The 20,667-nt window shown below is 42.4% G+C and overlaps 2 protein-coding genes across 5 annotated transcripts; both read right to left on the bottom strand.

Moving 5' to 3' along the window:
- Positions 1 to 697: 697 nt before the first annotated feature.
- Positions 698 to 12,381, bottom strand: DDX56 (DEAD-box helicase 56). 2 transcript variants are annotated; one of them, XR_012486209.1, is made up of 14 exons: positions 12,268 to 12,381; positions 11,899 to 12,060; positions 10,989 to 11,149; positions 10,657 to 10,827; positions 10,394 to 10,484; positions 8,447 to 8,691; positions 8,153 to 8,272; positions 7,631 to 7,744; positions 7,459 to 7,553; positions 6,282 to 6,408; positions 6,108 to 6,197; positions 5,366 to 5,471; positions 1,768 to 1,850; positions 698 to 1,191 (listed from the first exon to the last, which is right to left on the bottom strand). XR_012486209.1 is itself a non-coding variant. In XM_074288449.1 (14 exons), the coding sequence occupies exons 1-14, from the start codon at positions 12,325 to 12,327 to the stop codon at positions 1,105 to 1,107; spliced, it is 1,659 nt and encodes a 552-aa protein (XP_074144550.1). In that variant the 5' UTR covers positions 12,328 to 12,377; the 3' UTR covers positions 698 to 1,104. The 2 variants fall into 2 exon arrangements, 1 of the variants encoding a protein (XP_074144550.1); XM_074288449.1 differs by having other exon boundaries at positions 6,335 to 6,408; positions 12,268 to 12,377.
- Positions 12,382 to 15,390: 3,009 nt separating this feature from the next.
- Positions 15,391 to 20,125, bottom strand: TMED4 (transmembrane p24 trafficking protein 4). Of its 3 annotated transcripts, none has more exons than XM_074288450.1 (5): positions 19,802 to 20,125; positions 19,300 to 19,400; positions 17,847 to 17,972; positions 17,350 to 17,496; positions 15,391 to 16,517 (listed from the first exon to the last, which is right to left on the bottom strand). In XM_074288450.1, exons 1-5 carry the CDS (start codon positions 19,965 to 19,967, stop codon positions 16,368 to 16,370), a joined length of 690 nt encoding a protein of 229 aa, XP_074144551.1. In that variant the 5' UTR covers positions 19,968 to 20,125; the 3' UTR covers positions 15,391 to 16,367. The 3 variants fall into 3 exon arrangements, with proteins under 3 accessions (XP_074144551.1, XP_074144553.1, XP_074144552.1); XM_074288452.1 differs by having other exon boundaries at positions 19,300 to 19,434; positions 19,761 to 19,987; XM_074288451.1 differs by having other exon boundaries at positions 19,300 to 19,457; positions 19,759 to 19,979.
- Positions 20,126 to 20,667: the final 542 nt, after the last annotated feature.

The raw sequence follows: 20,667 nt of genomic DNA, 5'->3' as shown, positions 1-20,667 counted from the left end.
TTTAATAGCTCCTACCTGGCCTTGTAATACCTGATAAGCCTAGGAAAAGATAATTCTGTAATGAGTGTGTGGCTGTGGTGGCTCTGCTGAATCATCACTGGGATAGCACCCTGCCCCATAGAGTAACCCTTTTTATCTACAAAGGAAGCTCACCCCCATAACTGATATCTACTCTTATGATTGTTGGAGAAAGGGAACGAGAGGGTCTACTGCTACTAGGAGGCACAAGCAGGGGACCTTTTACCAAGAAAACACTCCCTCTCAGGTGTTTTAGAGATAAACCAGACCTTGGAGACCATCTAATCAACCTTATTGTTTTAGAGAGAAGGAATCTGAAGCCAGAAAAGTTAAAATTCCTTGCCCAAGGCCATACCTTCATAAAGTGGCAGAGCAGGGATTTGAATTCTGACTCCAAATCTAGTTCTTCATAAAGACCATTTTTCCCCCCTCATAAAGAAAGCTCAAATAAGAATAAGGCTTCCACATTTCAATGGTAATGGAAATTTCTCCATGGATAGCAAAAAGACAGAGTAGCAACCTCAAATGATAAGAAATATAGTTCTTGGGAATCAGCTTCTTAATCAAGTGTGAGAGTAAAACCCAGGCCTGAAAATGGGCAAGAAACATGTGTACACCCGGAAGTCATAGCTCCACACCTGAGACTGGGACATGTGGTCTTGGGCAGTGAGTCTGAGAGTTGGGAGAAGAGCATAATTTATTGTCAATCTTGGGGAGCAGAGATGCTTAGGTATAAGCAGAAGTCAATGCAGCACTGAGTTTGGAGAATCTGGGTGTATTTCATTCCACTCATTTACAGCTTCCCATTGTTCAGTGAAGTTCAGGGGATTTTTTGCAGCTCTATGAGCCTATGCATGGTGGCTCCTGTTGGCAGAGGAGGGAGAGAGCTGGCTGCAGCCAGGAGGCAGAATCTTCCATGGCACTAAGAGCCGAGGCTGGCAGCTTTCTCTATCGGGCCCTTGGGAGTGTAAGTCTCTCTAGCAGATCCCACACTGCATCCAACAGTCACTTTACAGCACAGGGCCAGCCAGCTCCCAAGCAATGGAGCAACGTGTGGCACTCAGGCCCAGCACTGGGAGGACTACCTCAGGAGCACTTGGCTGAAGTGGCAGGGGTCCTTGGCTTCTTCCTGGTGTACTTGAAGCTTCGAAGGGGGTTCTGTGTTTTTGGAGCCTGTGGAAGAAAGAAGGTATTAAGGACAATCATTCTCTGGCAGAAGAATGATGAGTCCCCTGGGTAGGAAATTTTAAAATCTCAGTCCAAAGGATGCAAGGCAAGAGAAGCAATTCACTGTCACAGCGGCTAGCAGAGCTAGGGAGACCTCAGAATCATTTCATTTGAGCGGCTGTTTTACAAATGAAGAGTGCCCTTTGTGCCTTCTTTCTTACTAGCTGCTTCCCCTCTACTCCTCTGTACACTAACCCCATTCTATTTTTCTATTCCCTTCCCTCCCTCCTCTCCCCTTTTCCTGCCACTGTATTCATATTCTCTAGTGAGGAAACAAAGAAAAAAAAAATAGGGGGAAGAGAAGGATTTTTTTAAAAAATCCAAGTCCCTATTCTGATACCCCAACAATATCTAGTCATAAGTTCATGGCCCACACAACCCACCCACCAGGTTTCTTCCAGGCTTCTGAGCCTGAGGCAGTGATAAGGCCTCTTTTCTCTGCTCCTATTACATGGCAGGAAAGGGAAAGAGTCAATACTCTAGGACCGTGATCCCTAACCAGAACCCATGCAAGGGAGATACCTTCAATTTCCTGTGAGAGGTGAAGGGTCTGTTCCGCTTCCGTCTGCTGTGAGGGCGGGCAATGCCACGAAGTGTGGGGGGGACTAGGGAATAAAGAAAAACAGACCTTTAGCAATATGCACCTGAGACTGCTACAAGGGCAGCCCTCTGGACTTGAGAGGTGTGCCCTCCCACCCTAATTTCCTGTCCATTCCAGATATAACAAGTGACCACTGGCCATGGTCCTAATTCTCTTTGACCTTCCTCCCATAACTTCTACTTTTTCCATTTCCATTCCTGTTCTCAAGTCACAAAACATAGTGGGAAAAGATCACAGAACCATCCTGACCTGGCTCATAATTCTTATTCATTTCCCAACATATTCTAATAGAAAGAATACTGGAGCTGGGAATCATTGAAGAAACCACAAAGGGACATCCTGGAACTGAACAAGGATTCCTTCTCCATTACTAATCAATTAAGTATTTACTGAGCCACTATTATGTGCCAGGTACTGGAGATACAGAAAGTGCGTGAGACAGTCTCTACCCTCTCCAGGAAGTTACCTTCTTAAACACGCAACCAACAGGCTGATAAGACTGAAGAAACTCTAAACGCCCTAGGAAGAGCTTCTCCCAGATTTTCCATTTAAGGAAGGTGCTTAGTGTAGTCACCTCATCACCTCCCAACAGCAGCAAGACTTTATCACATTCCTGGGCCAAGGACCCTGCACCCACCCACTCCAGCACAAGGTGAGCCTCTAGAAGGTAGGGACTATCCTCTTCATTTCTTTGTATCCCCAGCCCTTAACAGTACCACAGTAGGTACAGAATAAATGTTTATTCAATGACTGGGTTTCAAAGGAAGGGGAAACCATTACTTCTGGAAACAGCTCATTTCTTATGGAAGTTTCTCTTATGTCAACCTGCAGATCTTTTCCAATCTATCTCATTTTTGTTTTATGTTCTAGAATTTTGCCAGGAATCTAAGTCAAATTTGCTAAATCAAAAAACAAAAACAAAAACAAACATATAGTTACAGATTCCATTCTCTTGTCTTTTTTGAGAATCAGGAAAATATTTGCCTTTCGTCAATTTTACACCATCTCCTCTAATTCGCCACAATCTGTTTCTCTTTTTTGGTTTTGAAGACTGGCTAGGAATTTATTAACACAAAGACCTTTTTATAACCAAAGGGTTGTTTTGCAGCAAAGAATAAATAAAACTCAAGGTAGAGGAATTAAAAATACTCTATGGTCTTTCAAAGTTCACCGACAGCAATAATATTTGCCAGTTCTTGCTGCCCAGAACTCATCAAGGGCACTGAGGAAGTATCCTCTCAATTTTTTTTGAGTCTATTTTTTTTTAATCTATTTATCTTGAGTATCAAGTCTCTATTAGTTATTTGTGTTCTGTCCTTCCCAATCTTCAGTCCAAAGATCATTTTCCTTGGCAAAGAACCCAGAAAGAAAATAAAAGATGGGCAGGTCTATCCCCTGTTAGTGCTGCCACATGCTCTCTCCTGCAAGTCTAATTGCACCTTTGATTCTCCTTTTTCTCAAGGTGGAGGGAGAAAAAAGATGGAGGAGTGAGAGGCCAACTCTGGAGCAGGAGCCCTGGTGCTTAGTCTGAGATCTACCAATGACAAGTCAGGTGGTGTCTCAGTTTTCTTATTTGTCCAAAAGGACAATTGGGCTCTTTTCTTTTCTCTCCTTACACTCTTATAGTGAGTAAACTTGTTGACAATTGGCCTCTTTTCCTTTCTCTTTACTCTTTTACTGAGTGAACTTATTAGTTCCCATAAATTTCATTATCATCTCTTTGTAGACAACTTCCAAATCTAAAAATGCAATACTCTCCCTGGTCTCTTCCTTCATCTTTTTAAATTGAGTCTCCAGTAAGCATCTCAAATGCATCAGGTCCAAAAATTGAATTCAGTGTTATTTTGATCTACTTTATTGATTCTTTTTAATCTTTCTCTCATCTGAAGTAGGTAATTATTAAATGTTTACTAGTTGACGGGTTCCTAAATCTCTATCTTTAGGTCTGATCTCAAGAAGTCAAATTTCAAATTACACACTGCTTGCTGGACATAGATTTTTATGTTCAAAAGTTGGAAGGATTCTCAGAGGCCATCTAGTACAATATTCTCATGCCACAGATGAGAAAATTGTGGTTCATGGATAAAGCCTAAGACCATAAAGCTATTGATTTGAACTCAGAACCCACATCCTTGAATTCAAAAATGAGAACTTGATCAAATACAAAATGCTTTATTGGATCTTCAAAACCTTTCACAACCTGGCACTTCCTACCTTTCCAGGCTTCTTACACGCACATTTCAATCCTGGCCTCTTTGATGTTCTACAAACAAGACACTCTGTTACTTGATATGAACATTCTCTCTAGCTGTCCCTCATACCTGGCATGCTTTCCCTCCTTCACTTGGACTACTGATCCCCCTAGGTTCTTTTAAGTCCCAACCACATTCTCACCTTCTACAGGAAGCTTTCTCCAGCCCTTTAATTAAAGGGCCTTTTCTGTTATTTATCATTTTTTTTTTTGGGGGGGAGCAAATGAGTTAGATGACTTGCCCAGGGTCACATAGCTAATAAGTATCTGAGGCTGCATTTGAACTCAGGTCATCCTCCTGACTCTAGGGCTGATGATAGCTATCCACTGAGCTACCTAGCTGCCCAGAACTCCTACAAGTTTTGAAGCAGTATCTTATCATGGGAACCTTCTACTTAAGCAAAACTAGCCTATTTGTTATTCTCTAAACACTAGATATATTTCTTAGCACACCTTTGCTATTGCCATTCTTCCTAACTAGAACACTCTCTTCTATATATACAAAATTTACTTTCCTGAGAAATTCCAATTCAAATCCACTTTTATTTTTCAACACTCATAATTATTGTTTTAATGGATACATTTTAACATAATTGCTTCCAAAAAACTCAATCCTACCTCAGTATTTTCACTTAAAAAAAAAAAAAAATCCACAAACCAAATAATCAGTTCTGCCAAACCATGTTAACATAAGCAACTGGATTTGACAGTACATGAAGAACTCAAGATCAGACTGAAAGAGATAAGTCCTAAGCAATCATCCAGTCCAACTTTCTCATTTTACAGAAGAGGAAACCAAGGTCCAGAAATGAACTACAACCAGAAGTAGTAAAGGAGATGGGATTCCAATGCAGGTGCTCAATTCTAATACTGACTTCTTTCTACTACATCACTCCCCAGTTTCTCAAGGAAATCTCTCCCAAGTTACTCCAGCTACAATGAGCTCTTCCTTTCCAGAGATCCTACTGTGATTCCAGTCAGTACTAGTTAATATCAATTAGTCCCCAAAGTTTCACAAGTGTTAGTTCTGTTTCCCTAGCTAAACCCATGAACCCAGAGTGTGGACTTTTTCCTTGTACTTTTAAAAATATTTCCCCAATGGGAAGAGAGGACATTTGACAAGTACTTGTAGGCTACCTTTCTGATCCAAAGTCCTCTCCCCTGCTATCTGCCAGGGACATTATTCTCCCACGCCAAGAAGTTTCCATCTTCCACTTCATTAGCTCATGGTTTTCATTGGCCATATCAACCACCTAAGCGAGTCTTACCCAAATAGTCAGGAACATGACCAAGATGAGGCTTCACCACTGCAGGGTGCAGGGGCCGGTCATGTCGCAAGAGCTGTAAGTCCCTAGGGTTGTCCTCAAAGTAAGTCTGGAACAAAGAAAAGATGGATTACCATGGAAGTCTTTTTTTTTTTAAGTTCTCTTTTATTGGAAACTTAAGCATCAGCTAATAAGGAAAGTGGATTATTTAAGAAACGGAATTTATGTATAGCTTAAGTATATGAATATTAAATTTACCAAGGCATCAACAAGATTGTTGCATTTGGGTGTTCTTTTCTGCACTGTTTTCTTCCATTTAAAAAAAATGTTTTTTATTCATGTTCTTTTTGGGGCAAGAGGGTTATTACATTTATATATTTATTATTTATTATAATAAGCATGTTATACTTACTGATAATACTACTTACAAGTAGTATTATAACTATAGCATTATTTATTAGTAGTAAGAGTACTTATTACTACAATCAGCTCTCCTCCTACCTTATAACAAATACACAGAGTTCAAATAAACCAAAGTCTAATTTTTCCAACCTGTTTTATCCTCCGTGGCGGTGTCACATTACTCTTAAGGCCCTTAACTCATAAGGCCCCACTGAGCCCTAAATAATACCCAAACTCCATTCTGTAGCACAGATGTCCATTCCTTACCACAAGAACAATGCCAGACCTCACACTTCCCTGACCCTGCTCTCCACCCCCCCAAACATGACCCACACTTCCTCACCTTGAGCTTCTCTGAGTGTAGAAGTTCCTCTTTAATTTCCTTCAGTCTTGCTTCCCGAATGGCTTGTTTTGTCACAGAACGCATGGCATCCTGAACAGAGGAGAAGAACCATGCTGGTTAGGGATGTAGATAAGACAATTGGCCCAGTACTGAACCCACTGTTATCCCTTGTACCTAAAGCCTGGCACTCTCAACTCCCAGAGCTGTACAGAATGCCCCCAGCTCACCCGGCAGCGATATCGGAAACCCTCAATCTCCTCCATTCGAAACTGGTAGGGAAGAAACATGGACTCTGTACTCTCTGTGGACAGAACAACATGTGAGATCCTACAATAGCTAAAAGGCTTTTAACATGTAACAGAACAGGGCAGCCAATCCAAGAATTAGCCCAATGAAGAATAAAAAGGCATTTCTCCATACTTTTTTGGTGCTACCTACTTTCACCCAAATCCTCAGCTCTCCTCTGAACTCCAACAGTACTTGGGTGTATCCATTCATTCAAGTACTTTCATATACTAGGCAATATTGCTATTTAGCTTTTGTTAAATATGTAGCTGTCCCATTTACCCAACTAGATCCTTGAAGGAAGGGCCCTTATCTTGTACCTCTCTCTTTCTAACTCCAACACTTAGCCCTGTGTGCTATATATAGTAAATGTCCAACAAATTCTGGTGCTGATACACTAACACTTCTCTCCGCCCTCATTGTAACAGTGTTAGGCATCTTAATGGCCACTGAACTTAACTCACTTACAAACAAAATAACAAACAAATCCTTAATCCATACTCATAACTTCTCAAATATACTAGGGTACTTCACACATATCTTTCGCTGATTTAACCCACTAGCAAACTTACATATATATATATATATATATATATATATATATATATATATATGAAAAATCAATTAGAGAGAATGCATTCTTGGATCTCAACCCTTTCTCAAAATCTGCCCCCCAAAAAAAGCCATTTAGCATACTACTCCTGCAGATAGTCACCATGCTGAAGTATATAGAGAAATAATTTCAAATTCTGGATCACTTGAGTTCCAAGACTTTCCTCTGATACATACTGGTTGTAACTCTGATCAAGTCATTTAACTGACTGGAGGTAGTACAAGAAAGAGATGAAGGGAAGAGTTTGATTTGGATTGGCTCCTTAAGGTCTTTGACATGCTATTACAGCAGGAAAGATCAATGGTAGAACAAGCTATTTGAGGCCTCGTCTTTGTGCCCACGAAGGAGTCGATACATTCCTTTCCCTTTCTGTGTTAGTAATTCAACTTGGGATGGTTCTACTTCTTTTAAGGGGAGGATAAGAAGAAACCTGCAAGGGACCCCAGCTTTTACCTCCCCCAAGGGCCTCTTCAATTTCTTTTAGCTGGGGGCGTTCTGTGGGCAGGACAAAGGTCAGGGCTGTTCCTGGGTTGTTGGCTCGTGCAGTCCTGTGAAAAGAAGATGCATTTAGGCCACAATCCCCTTCACTTCAAGGCTTCTGCATACAACCTGGCACCATATCTACCTGCCAGCTCGATGAATGTAGGCCTCAGGGGAAGGTGGGAGATCAAAATTGAGCACAGCTGTGACGTTGTGGAAGTCAATGCCACGTGCCACACCCGATTCTGTATCAGCAGACCTGTGAAGAAAATCTTTAAAATCAAACCGTTCCTGTTCCTTCAGAAGATGCATCACAGTTAGTCCACTGTTTGAATGTCACCCACTTGAAAATGAGTGCAAATAGCACCCTCAAATACTGCAACTGGCTGCTTCAAATCTGGTTTAAACCTTTCCTTTCCTTTTCTATTTTTTTCTCATGTTGTCAATCCAATTTACATAACTTCCTCTCTACCCTAGAGCCCAAAACCAAAATAATATTCACATATTCAAAGCAAAGAACACTTGGAAATCTTATAAAAAGTCAAGGAAAAAAAAAACTAGCCCTCACTCCCATTCCATGCACTCTAGAGTTTGGCATTCTTCCAAAAGATAGAAATGACAGGATGATGGGAATAGAGAACTAAGGAAGTTTAGGGAGCTCCTTTACCTCTCCCCTTTGGATCCTTGGCCCTGGCGTTTGCCCTTGACAGGAGCTCCCAGCACTTCCTCATCAGTTGCAATGACACAATCATAGAAGCCTTGGTTGAACTGTGAGATGATGTGGCACCTGCAGCCAAAGACAAGATGTCAAGTCAGATCAGTAGTATCTGTTAGCTGGCTTTTCATCAACTCCAAGTTTTGCATTCAACCTCCCCCTTATTTTGGTTCCCTGAAGTCCCAGGTATATGATTCCACTCCCTCAAATTCTACCATCTTGCCCCAAATCACAAGGACTCTAAACCTGGAACGCAGAGGCAGTTCTCCATTGAGCACACAGGCAGGAATGCTGAACTGCTCCAAGAAAAGTCGAAGGCGGTAACTGCGTTCTAAGGTGTTAACGAAGAGTAGGGACTTGCCCCTCAACAAAGAGAGCTTTAGCAGGGCATAGAGTAACAGAAATTTATCTTCCTCAGTCTCACAGATCACTTGAAACTGCTGCAGCTGATCTGGCCCTGGAAGCGGGGATTCCTGCAACTTCAGAGTTACCTACAGAGGAGAAAGGGTAAGATCAAAAGGATCAGGTAAGAAAGACAAGAGACAAATACTAACACAGAAATTTCCCAATCAATATATAGAAGCCCTTTAGTTCAATGTACAGATAGAATATTGAAATTCCTCCTCCACTGTCTTAATTTTTGACTGAAAGATGATGATGATAGACATGTACAGAGTGCTTTAAATTTTGCAAAGTTTTTTACAACCATCTATCAATCATCACCAAACATTTACTAAGCACCTAAGATGTTTCAGTCATTGTGCTAGGAACTGATAATAGTTCTCCCTTTATATATACATTTACAAATAAATTACACAATTTGACTCCCAAAAATCAGCAGCAGTGGCAGCAGCACAGGTACAGCCCCAAACCAAGGATCTTCTGCTTCAGCCAGTGAAACTGCTCTGTCACTAAGGCCTAAGAATCTTAGGAAGGAGCTTCTAGAGGAGAGGGAGATCTGCAAAACAATCTACTTTGCTTAAGCAAGAAGTGATTATATAATGAGGCAAAACACAATCCCTACTGTCAAGCAGTTTATAATTTAAGGAACAAGACAACAGGCAAGCAAATATAGAAAAACCAAGCTACATATGGAAATGAAACAGGAAATAATAGAGGGAAGGCATCAAAATTAAAAGGGGCTGAGGAGGGCTTCCTGTAGAAGGTAGGATCGTAACTGGTATTTAAAGGAAGGGAGGAGAGGCATTTTGTATTTCCTTGTAGAGACAATAGGAAGTCCCTGGAGTTTACTGGAGTGGGGGTTGACAAAATCAGATCTGCACTTTGAGAAAATCACTTTAGTGGCTGAATGGAGGCTGTATTGGAATGGGGAAGAGACTCAAGGAAGACTACTGCAATAATCCAAGCATGACGTGAAGGATAATAGAATGGTGGCAAGAAGAGGAGGAGGCATATTTGAGAGATGTTGTAATAGTGAAAACAGGCCTTGGCAACAAATTAAAAGGGGGGTGGGGGGGTGCGTCAGGGTCGTGAGGGAAGTAGACAGTGAGGAATACAGAATACCTTTTACGTTGCAGGACTGAGGGAGTCAGAGGATAGAAGGGAAGGAGAATTTAGGAAAAAAGATAAATGAGTTCCCTTTTAGACATATTAAGTTTAAAATGTCTATTGGAAAACAACTTTGAGATGTCTCAAAGTTAGCTGGAGATTTCTGAAATCACCAAATGAAGTAGTAGTTACACTTGAAATCACTGTGAGGTATGCCCATTTCATTGATTAAGAAACTGAACTAAATGAGCTTAAGTGGCTTGCTGATAGACACACAGCCAGAAGTTGGTACATAACTATATTTACAATGGAGCTGGGGTAGAACTGAACTAGTACTGATTGCTGATTATTGTGACAGGGGAGGGCCCAGGCTGAAAAAAGATGGAAAACAGGGGGATGCAGAGTTTCTGAGTTCTCTTTCACCTCCAGGTCTGTGATATAATAGAAGGTTTGCTTTATAAATATCTCATTTTGCCCCCACAGCAATCTCAGGAAGTAAGTGATATTCCCATGGGTGACAGTCAATAGAGTGCTGGGCCTGGAGTCAGAAAAACCTGATGGGAACCATTTTGATAGGCTTTATTTTCCCCTTGAAGGAAATGTTCAGGATGGCAGAGGTTAGGGACTTTGGGAGAACTGTCATTGCTTTTTCCAATTCCAAAGCCTCCCTCCATTATGCCTCACCGGATTATGCAATACAAGCTCCTTGAGGGCCTGAACATCTTCGTTAAAAGTAGCTGACATGAGGAAGGCCTGGTATATCCGAGGTAGATGACTGCAGAAGAACACAGAACAATTAGGCTCCCCCCCTGGGCATTCAAACAGCTCAAGTTCCTAGTCACCTGAACACCTACCCTGCGCCTCCAAGGCCACGCAGTAAAGCAATCTCATCCCCCTTCTCCACCCAAAGCCCTTCTTCCCAAACTACAATCATCCCCTCCTCCTACCAAAGCAGGGTTTTAAGCTCTTCTTCAAAGCCAAAAGAAAACAGCAGGTCGGCCTCATCCATGACAAGCAGCTCCAAGGAATCACGCAAGTTCAGGTTTCCCTGCAGTAGATGACTGAGCACCCGAGAAGGTGTGCCCACTACCACGTCGGGCTTCTCCATTAGCAAGGGCCTACAGGAAGATAAGAACTTAGCATCAGAGGAGAATACATGCAAAATAGACAAAACCAAAGGAAATGAAATGAAAAGAACTTTAGAAAACAAGCACTACATCACTATTCTTAACCCTTCGCTTCTAGATGATTCTCTTCTAACCTTATTCCTCTGACCCACCTTTGGAAAGCAAAGTCCTCTGAAGCGGACACATCGACCACCCGCACGTCCCGGGCGCAGTACGCGGTCAGCTGACGGATCATGGTCTGCGCCTGCCGGGCCAGCTCTTTGGTGGGTACGAGAACAAGGCCACGAACAGCCTGTTCCATCACTGGCCCCGTCTGTAAGAGCACACATCGAGGAACTTAAACCACCAAATCAAACCACATGGTCCACTCCGCCACTTCCTCGCACTGACCTTCAGTTACAGCGGCCACATTCCCTACAAAAATGTCCCCTCCAAAAGCAACCTGCTCCCCAAGGAGCAGAGCCAGTTCCCTTCCTTCGGGCCAGGGTTACCCGGGGCGGGGCTTAGTTCTGGTGCACTAGTGAAACAGAGAGCTCTTGCCTTTCCAAGAGCCCATGGATCACTGACATGGAGCTCCACAGAAGGGGGGGGGGGGGGGGGGTGCTGGAGCCAGCTAAAACTGGCAGAACGGATTGTTCAACTCCCAACCAGGGCACGGATACCCCTGAAACCCACAAGCTACAAGTCGGAACCTGATTTGTTTCACCAATTGTTTAACTTGAAAAACATTAAAAATGCAGACTAAACTTAAAAGCAGGCCCTGATTTCCCAACATTTCCCACCACCTTTTTGTAACCACTGTGCCAGGTGAGGCCCAACCTTTTTTTTCTCCGTGAGCCCTTAGAATCACAGATTTAGCGCTGAAAGGCTCTAAGAGGCCACGACCCCCTCGTTTTACAGAAGAGGAAACTGAGGCACAGGCGAACTTCGGCCTCTTGCCCGGGGTTATACTGCACTAAGAAACGGGGCTCGGGCGGCATGAGGAGAACATTCCGGTAACTACGTCTCATGGGAGAATTTCTTTCCTCGGCCCCCTCACCCCAAGGGTCCCGACGGTCATACCGCTTTCCTATGAAGCAGATGCTGCAACAGGGGAACGGCGTAAGCCGCGGTCTTCCCAGAACCGGTGCGGGCCCGCGCCAGCAGGTCCTTCCCCTCCAGCGCCAGCGGAATGGCCTTCTCCTGGATGAGCGTGGGCCGGGCCCAGCCCTGCTCGGCGATGGCCTGGAGGAGGACAGAGCAGAGAGCGCTGGGGAAGGAAGAGGAGAGGGCTGCGCCACAGGCGGCTGCAGAAGGCCGGCTGGCTTCAGATGGGGCACTCCGAAGAGCGCGTCAAGGAGGAGGGGGAAATCCGGGGGCGGGGGAGGAATGAGTAACGCTTGTCCCACGACTCCGTCACCCGACCGGCCCTCCCGCAATGAGCCCCCGTACCTGCAGGAGCCGCGGGTCCAGACCCATGTGCTCAAAGCCCAAAACTTCGGAATCCGCCATACTGCCGCGAAATGACAACACGCATGCGCGGAAGGAAGTCTTGGCTAAACGCTGCGGGCGGGACCAAAGCACTGCCCAATCAGATTGAAGAGAGTAGCCTCGGTCCCGGAAGAACACAATTCGGCTAGGGACCAATCAGATTTCTGTTGCCTACTGGTTCTGGTCGAAGTTCCTCTGGAAAAAGGCATTTGGATTGGCTCTTAGCATGAGAAAGCATCAGTCCCCTCAACTCACCGAGGGCTGTCAGATCCGAGTTCGTACCTGGCCTTAGATGCGGAGTCGGTGCCTCGCCCCGCGAAAGTCACTTACCTGCTGTTTGCCCGTTTCCTCCTCTGTAAAACCCTAACAGCGCGCATTTATGTGGCGATCACGATGTTCCGTACGCCGTGCTAAGTACTTTACTATTATTAGCTCCTTTGGTCCTCTCAACAACTCTGGGAGGTAAGTGCTAACTGAGCCCCACTGAGGTTCTGAATTGCACGGTCACACAGCCCGTAATTATCGAAGGCTGAATCAGAACTCGGGTTTTCCCGGCTCCAGGCTCAGCACTCTGTCTGCCACCCACGGGAACACCGCCTACTTCCCAGGCTTGCTGTGGGGGCAAAGGAGATATTTGTAAAGCAAACCCTTTACATAATATTAGTTATCCTATCACAGACCGGGAGGTGAAAGAGAACTCGGAAACTACTCCATGCTCCCGTTTCCCTGTAATGCAGCAGCTACGCTTAAACCCACGTCCTCTGACACCAAGTCCATGCCTGCAATGTCATGCTATTACCGAGAGTCTGTTCCCAATGCATTACTAATTCCCCGATGTCTGGTAAGAAACGGAGGGCCAAAGAGATTTTAAATGACTGGCTCAAAGACTCAGAAATAGTGGCAGTCAGAATTTGACCTAAAGGCTTGACTGCGAAGTTCTCGCTATTTACACCACACTACACTGATCTCCAAACTGATACCATTGCTCTCCTCCGCCCTTCTGTTTTCCAGCTATCCCTTCCTAAAATGTTTATTGACCATAAGCTGTGGACAGATATTCCTTCCTCACCCATCTTCAGCAACTCCTCAGCCTCCACTTTTTATTTATAAATTTTTTTTCAATTAACAAAACCCCACCTTGTCTTCTTCCTAACCCATAGAAAAAGAAAAACAAATTCCTTATAACAAACATGTCAAAAACAAATTTCTTCTTTGGTCATGTACAAAAATATAGATCTCAAAATGCACTCTGAGCACAAAAATTTTCTGTCAGGAAAGGGATAGTAGCATGTTTGGTTGCCTTGATTAGAGTCAAGTCTTTCAAAGTTATTTACAATGTTAACATAAAAATTGTTCTGGTTCTGCTCACTTCACTCTCTACCATTTCATACAAAATCTTCCCAGGTTTCTTTGAAAACTGTTCCCTTAATTTCTTATAGTAGTATTGCATTACTCATACACCACAATTTTGTCAGTTCCCAATTTCCAATTGATGCTGCCACCGCCCCCCCCCCCAATTGCCACCATAGGATATAGATCCAGTAGCAGCATTATAAAGGCTATGCAGTTTGATGGCTTTGGGGGCATCATAATTCCAGATTGCTTTCAGAAGGGCCTGACCAATTCACAATTCCACCAACATTAAGTAGCTCCTTCAGCAAATTTGTCTTTTTTTTTTTGTTTACTTTGCCTATCAGTGGGAGGTGGAACCTCAGAGGTGCTTTAATTTGCATTTAGTTGTTTTGGAACATTGTCTTCACATAGCTGTTGATAACTTTAATTTCTTCCCCTGAAAACTACTTATTCATATCTTATGACTATCAGTTGGGGAATGGTTTTCATACTTTAAATTTGCAGCAGTTCTCCAGATACTTTGGAAATTAGAAGATTTAAGAGAAACTTATGGCAAAAGTGTTCTCCCAGTTATCTGCTTTCCTTCTAAGTACATTGGTTTTGTGTAAAAACTTAAAATTTTTACAAACTGTTCATTTTGTGATTACCTATCCACAGATGTAAAAGATATTTTCATCCTTATTGCTCTAATTTACCTTTCACTTTTTCCCCAGTCAACTAATGCACCAAGAAAGGAGTAATGCACTTTCTCCTATCTAGTTGCAATTTTTAGAATACAAATGTATCTGGGAGCAGTTATTTCCATAGGAAAGAAGGAAATAAGCACTTATTAAGCACTTAGTATGTTCTAGGCACTGTGCCAAGCATTTTACAAATATTATCTCATTTGATACAGTTCTTTAAGTATTATTTGATAATTGAGGAAACTGAGGCAATCAGAGATTAAATGATTTGTTCAAGATCATATAGCTAGTAAGCATCTAAGGATGAATTTGAACTCCACACTCCTCCTGACATTTTGTAAACCCAATATTATTCAATGGTATCTATTATTGCACTGGTATCCCAAAATTGTAATGCTATGAGGATGATGGGAATAGGGAGATGGGCTGTGGCACTAATTTCTAACAGCAACAAACAGCATGGCAAAACAGATGGGCTGGGCCAGTCTAAGGCAGCTGGATTTGGAGATAAGAGAGCTGAATAAATGGAAATAACTACTTGAGATGAAAAAATATTTTAGGCCCCAGCCATTCTTTCTAAATCAAACTCACAATCTAGAAAGATAGCTGCAGTGAATAGGAAGGACAATGGTGAAAGACAGAGTTAATCCACAGCAAAAACAATTTTCTCCAGATAGAGCAGCTGCTGGACCATGAAAAGTGTGTGATTTAGAAGTTTATGAATAAAACAGGTGGATTAAGGCAGCAAAAAATAATCAGGGTAGAAGAGCAACTATTGGGCCAGCCCAAGCCCCTGGGAAAATAGATATCTGAATGTTTAATAGAAAATTTCATTTTACAATCTTTGAAAGTCTATAATACACTTGTAAAATATTTTGAAACACATCAGGACACAGGTCTTTCTTTCCTGCCTAATGAGCAACTTGATTTTGTAAGATCAGCTTCAAGTCATCCTTGGGAATATTTCATATCAAGTTTCCTATACTCTATGATTCTGCTTGGTTTCAGGTCTAGAAAGAACTTTTATTTCATCCCATACAGCACAAAGTTACCAGAACAGGTTTTATTTCACTGGAAAATCCATACAAAGAACTGAACCTGGGAACCACTGAGAAAATATTTACTGCATCTTAAATAAAATTTAACAGTTAGCAGCTCTGTGGGAGAGAGAAAAGGGGAAAAAAAATGGCTGCCTCCAACTGATCACTCCATAGCTTCTTAACTTCACATCCCCTTAATATTCACAAGGGACTCAAAAGTATCCAAAGGGTCTGTGCATGATTTAATAGGTGAGGCCTTAGTAACAATTGGCTGAAATGTCTGCTTGGGTCCCTACCTTCTTGAACTTTCATTGAAGAGTCAGAGAATTGCCACAGTAGTTAATTAAAAAATGCTGAAGTCTGACAATTCTGCATTGACCTTTTCAATCACTCTTATTGGCAGTGACATTTCAGATATCAAGGTTAAAATAAAGATATCAAAAAATATGTTATATAAAAAAAGTTTATTCCCTTAGTATCCGAGACCTGCCCCCTTGTTTAGTCAGAGATCATCTCAGTGAAGCCAGAAATAGCTGGATAGTGATGAGGCTAGGGCGTCCTATCTGTGCTACTTCAGTAACACATGATATAGGCACAGTAAAAGAAAATCAGAAATTAAGGGAGCAGGTGAATGGCCTTTGCTTATTTACTTAATCAAAGGCTTAGGAGAGATGCTTGGACATGGAAAAAGGTAGGTCATGAAAACAAGGCTATGTCCTGATTAGCTCAAGCTCTTTGACAAAATATGGAAAGAGCTATGTATATGTTTTGACCAGTATCCTATGACCTTCGTTGGGAAAGATGGGGATAGTTTCTCTGTAGTCCAGTGTCTACTAACCTTAGCCCCATTAGTGTGGCTGCCATTGAACTAAAGGAGCATGTATGCTCAATTGTTTTTCATCCAAAATCCAAGTAGCCAGGATGTGATAGAGGGAAAGTACCAAGTAAATGGGATGAAAGGAAAAGGGTTGTACAGGAAAGAACTTTACACCAGCTTTTTTGCCTCAAAGAAACTCTTGAGGTGTCGCATCTGCCAGATGCCAGTGAGGATAAGGATGACAGTCTGTGCAATGGACCACCACAGCACTCTCTGGTTGGTGCTTTCACTGGTCATACGAAATCGCTCTTCACGATACTGTAAAAGACATAAAACACAGATTTATAGCCATAAGGAACGTGATTTATAAGATTAAGACAACATGGTTCCTCCCTTCTATATCATTAATTCTGTTCCAGGAAATACAAATCCTGGAGAGTTTTGTTTTTTAAAGCTGAAAGATACCTCAGTAATCATCTTGACCAGTTCCTTCATTTGTAAAATAAGGAAAGTGGGGTCAAAAGTATAATATGACTTGCCAAAGGTGACACAACTAATTAGGATTGGCACTTATAAAAACTCAGCACTTAGAGAATTTAGGGATTTTTAGGGATCTTCCCACCATAACATACTAATTATTGCCTTTTGTTTAAAGGGATTCTCTTCCTCCCCACTGCAATTTCCTGCTATAATATTCTGGCACTGTAGTTCCAAAGGTCTTCTAGTTGCAATGGCAACATTATTAGGTTCAAAATTGGGCCCCAAAGAGGACCCAAATTACTGCTCTTATCATGTTATAGAAAGTCTGGCTTTGCACAATAGTAATCATCATCATCATAATCACCTTTATATAACACTTTACTAAAAGCTCCTTCCTCATAAAAAACCTTAATTAGTAGAAATATTATCTTCATTTTACATATGAGGAAACAGACTCTAGTGACTTTTCCCAGTCACAAAACTAGAAGTGTTAGGAGCCTGAACTCAAATTCTGGTCTTCTGACACCAAGCCCTGCACATTTCCCACTATGCCATGCTATCTCCTTCCTAACATGTTCTGAATTCCCCAGTCTCAGAAAAAACTCAAGTTCAGATTCTGGCTGGTATAGGAAGAAATCAGCTTTCATCCAGGAAAAGACACTGCCCTTACCCGCTGGTAGTTCTGTTCTTTTTGGATCTGTTCCACCTGATCAAGCAACTGGCGGGCACGAAGTTGTAATTCTGTTAATTTATCCTTGGCAGCAATTTCAGGGTAGTTGTTGGTATGCTCACCAACCTGTATATCTAGATGTACCCTCTAGGTAAAAAACAAACATGCATAATGTCAGGACTAGGAATCTAGGCAGACCAAACCATTCTGATCTCCACCAAATGATGTCTTAGTGAATGTATAAGTGTAGTCTCTAAAGATTTGCTAACCCTAGACATTAAAAACAGTCCCAGTGAGTACATTAAAAAAAAAAAAATTTTTTTTACCATATGTATTAGAAACACTAACTCCGGGATAGGAAGTTTTCCCAACCTCTTTAATGTTTATTTCCTTAGCATTATATCATATGTAGAGATAACAGCAGCCCCCACCTTTTACTCAGAAAGGAATAGATCTGGGGGAATGAGTAATTCTTCAAAGAGGGCAGATTCCCTTACTAGTTTGCCGCCTGCAAAGATGGTCATTCGAGTAGAATTGGAGTGCAAGCAGATCTGGTGGTCACCTGGGGTATGGGAGGTGAAGGTGAATCTGCCTTCTGAACCATACTGCCGTGATAACACCACCTGTAAAAGACTGACACAATGAAAACCTAACCCAACCACCCTCTACATCCTTATTCCCACCCATAACTCTACTAATTTTATACCTGTGGCTCAAAGCCCTTAAATGGGTTCCCAGTACGGACCTAATAAAGTACAAATGGCTTTTTCAACCAGGTCCCAACTGAATTTATGTCTCACTACTCCTCCCACAATCCCATCAAACTAGATTATCTGTTTGGAAAAAATGTTATTCTTCTCACAATGCCTTTACTCTAGCTTGCTTTCCATCTGAAATGTCTTTCTTTCTACATCCAACTATGAAAGTCCAAACTATCCTTTAAGGCCCATCTCAAATGTTATTTCTTAAGAGCAGCCTCTTCTGATAACTCTAGCCTCTAAGATGTAATCTTCTCCCTCTTCAAACTCCATAATATTTCACTTATGGCCTGTAACATTATTAAATTATAGCTGCATATTTATCATATGCAGCTAGTCTTAACTAACTAGTTAAGACTAACTAGTCTTAGGACTTAAGACCCTAACTAGTCTTAGGCTCCAGGCAAGCAGAAGCCTTCTTACTCATCTTTGCAATTCCTGCTGTAGAACTGCATGCAGTAAATAATTTTAAAACTTTCAAACTAAACAAAACCAACTCAAATTCCTGAAGCCAGGAGTGATCCAGGGAGGCCAATAGTTAAGTGTCTGCTGCCTGCCACACAAATGTTCAGTTTATGATATGGAGAGCCTTATATAGAAGCTATCCTTGGTTTGGATCAAAACCAGTTTAATGAATTAATTCCTTGCTAAGTGCCTATTGCAAACAAGACACAGTGGCACATACTAAAGATTTTAAAACAAATTTCCTACCCATGAAGAGCTTAAGTTTTCTTTAGGAGAGGGAATATCAGATATAGAAACAAAGTACATGGAAAATAATTTCAGAGACTAAAAATGGGGAAATCAATAAAGATCTATAGGAAGACTGAAAAAAAGTAGTTAAGCTAGAGAATAATCTTAACAGGAGATAGGGGATCAACTTTGGGGTTTTTTTTTAATGTTTTGACAACTGTTTCAACATAATTTAGTTCCTTTTTAAATCCTACATAGTATCTATTTTAAAAACATTATTCTGACAAGGGGCCATAAGTTTCATCAGCCTGCCAAAGAGATGCATGATAGAAAAAAAGTTAAATCAGATGATTTAAATGAAGCTTATAACAGTTGAAGGTAGCTAAGGATTCTAAGATTTCAGATACAAGGTATAGACTTCGAAGATAGAGAGGCAGGTGATTAAAAAAAAAAAAAAAAAAAAAAAAGTCCTGCAAGACGACCTGCAAATGGATCTCACCTTTCCATCTGGATCCTTCACTTCCACATGCATCCCCAGTCCTGGGGTGGAAGGCAGGAAGGTCTCCGTCTGCTTATCCCATAACTGGGTGCGGTAATTCCCTGCAGGACAGATGAGTTCCCTGTCATAACACATCTAGCAGCAGTCCCCCAGGACATCTGTCCCACTGGGGCTAAATGCTACCAGATGGCTACGGATGGGAAGGAGGCCGGGGTTTCCACGGATTATAGGTGAGCCTAGAAAAAGACCCCTTCTGGGACCAAGTTAACATTCCCGGGTAGCCCCAAGGAAACGAGTTTGGGGGCCAGAAGGGGGCTGCAACCAACATAATTCTGGATTGGAGACAGGAATAGGGGGACATTAAGGAAATCCGGTCCGGGGCAGGGGCAGTGCCAAGGGTTGGTTTCTTTCGGCGCCAGAAGGTCAGAGGTCAGAGTCGGGGTCAGAGTCTGGGCCGGCGCCGGAATAGAAAGTGAAGAACTGCCCCCCACCCAGTGCTAACCGATAACCATGGTCTCGTCCGGGATTTCCTCGATGAAGCAGCGTTTTTCCGTCTCTCCGATATGAAAGTAAAGCCCCTGCACTGAAGACAAGGCCAGGCAGAGCAAGAGCAGAAGCGCCCAGTGCCACATCGCAACCCGCAATTGCCTGGCCCAAACACCTGCCATCGCTGACGGCCCAGCCGCCTAGCGCGCCTGCGCAACAAAGCACCGCGCAGGCGCTTCACGCCTAGACCTCTCCTAGGCAACTCCTCATACAGCTACAGGCAGAAAGCCCGACATGCGCACTGTTGCTCTACCCTCACCTTTCCCAGGCGCCCTTCTCAGAAACAACTGAGCCTGCGCAGAATCCTACGCCCTCCCTATTCGGGAAGAAATTTACATATACGTTGACAATAGAATGGGCGGTTCTCATTGCTGCCTGGGGGCTCGCTGGAGTATAGACTTTATTATCTAGTGTTAGAATTGTTTAGGCAGCTAACACTCCGAAGGTTGCTAGGGCAACGGGCCTACCGTACAAGGGGCCCTTAGACTCTTGTAGTCAATCAACAAACATTTGTTAAATTTACAAAGTGCCTGGTGCTAAATCTAAAAGGCAGCCTGGCAGCATACATTGGATAGAGCACTGCAAGTCCTGGAGTCAGGAAAACAAAAGTTCGAATCTAACCTCAAACTAGCTGTGTGATCCTGTTTGCTTCAGTTTTTTCATCTGTAAAATGGGAGTAAAAATAATAGCACCTTCCTCCCAAGTTTGTTGTAAGATTCAAGTTATATAATTCTCAAATGTTTAGCATAGTTCCTGATACAAAGTGATAACCATATGAATGTTAGCTATTATTATCATTTAAAATAATTATAGTTAACATTG

The sequence above is a fragment of the Sminthopsis crassicaudata genome, chromosome 2 (genome assembly GCF_048593235.1).
Source record: "Sminthopsis crassicaudata isolate SCR6 chromosome 2, ASM4859323v1, whole genome shotgun sequence".
In the NCBI taxonomy this organism is placed as follows: domain Eukaryota; kingdom Metazoa; phylum Chordata; class Mammalia; order Dasyuromorphia; family Dasyuridae; genus Sminthopsis; species Sminthopsis crassicaudata.
Note: the sequence above shows the minus strand (reverse complement) of the source record. Positions and strands in the feature narration are given on the sequence as shown.

Excerpts from the sequence above, each read along its gene's own strand:
- TMED4 (XM_074288450.1), bottom strand. The coding sequence starts at position 19,967 with ATGGCAGGTGTTTGGGCCAGGCAATTGCGGGTTGCGATGTGGCACTGG. Across the intron at positions 19,401-19,801 it reads GGACGAGACCATGGTTATCG|GGAATTACCGCACCCAGTTA; the intron begins GTTAGCACTGGG and ends TCTGTCCTGCAG. Across the intron at positions 16,518-17,349 it reads AAGAACAGAACTACCAGCGG|TATCGTGAAGAGCGATTTCG; the intron begins GTAAGGGCAGTG and ends TGTCTTTTACAG.
- DDX56 (XM_074288449.1), bottom strand. The coding sequence starts at position 12,327 with ATGGCGGATTCCGAAGTTTTGGGCTTTGAGCACATGGGTCTGGACCCG. Across the intron at positions 10,485-10,656 it reads GAGCTTAAAACCCTGCTTTG|TCATCTACCTCGGATATACC; the intron begins GTAGGAGGAGGG and ends GTTCTTCTGCAG. Across the intron at positions 1,192-1,767 it reads CCTCTCACAGGAAATTGAAG|GCTCCAAAAACACAGAACCC; the intron begins GTATCTCCCTTG and ends TTTCTTCCACAG.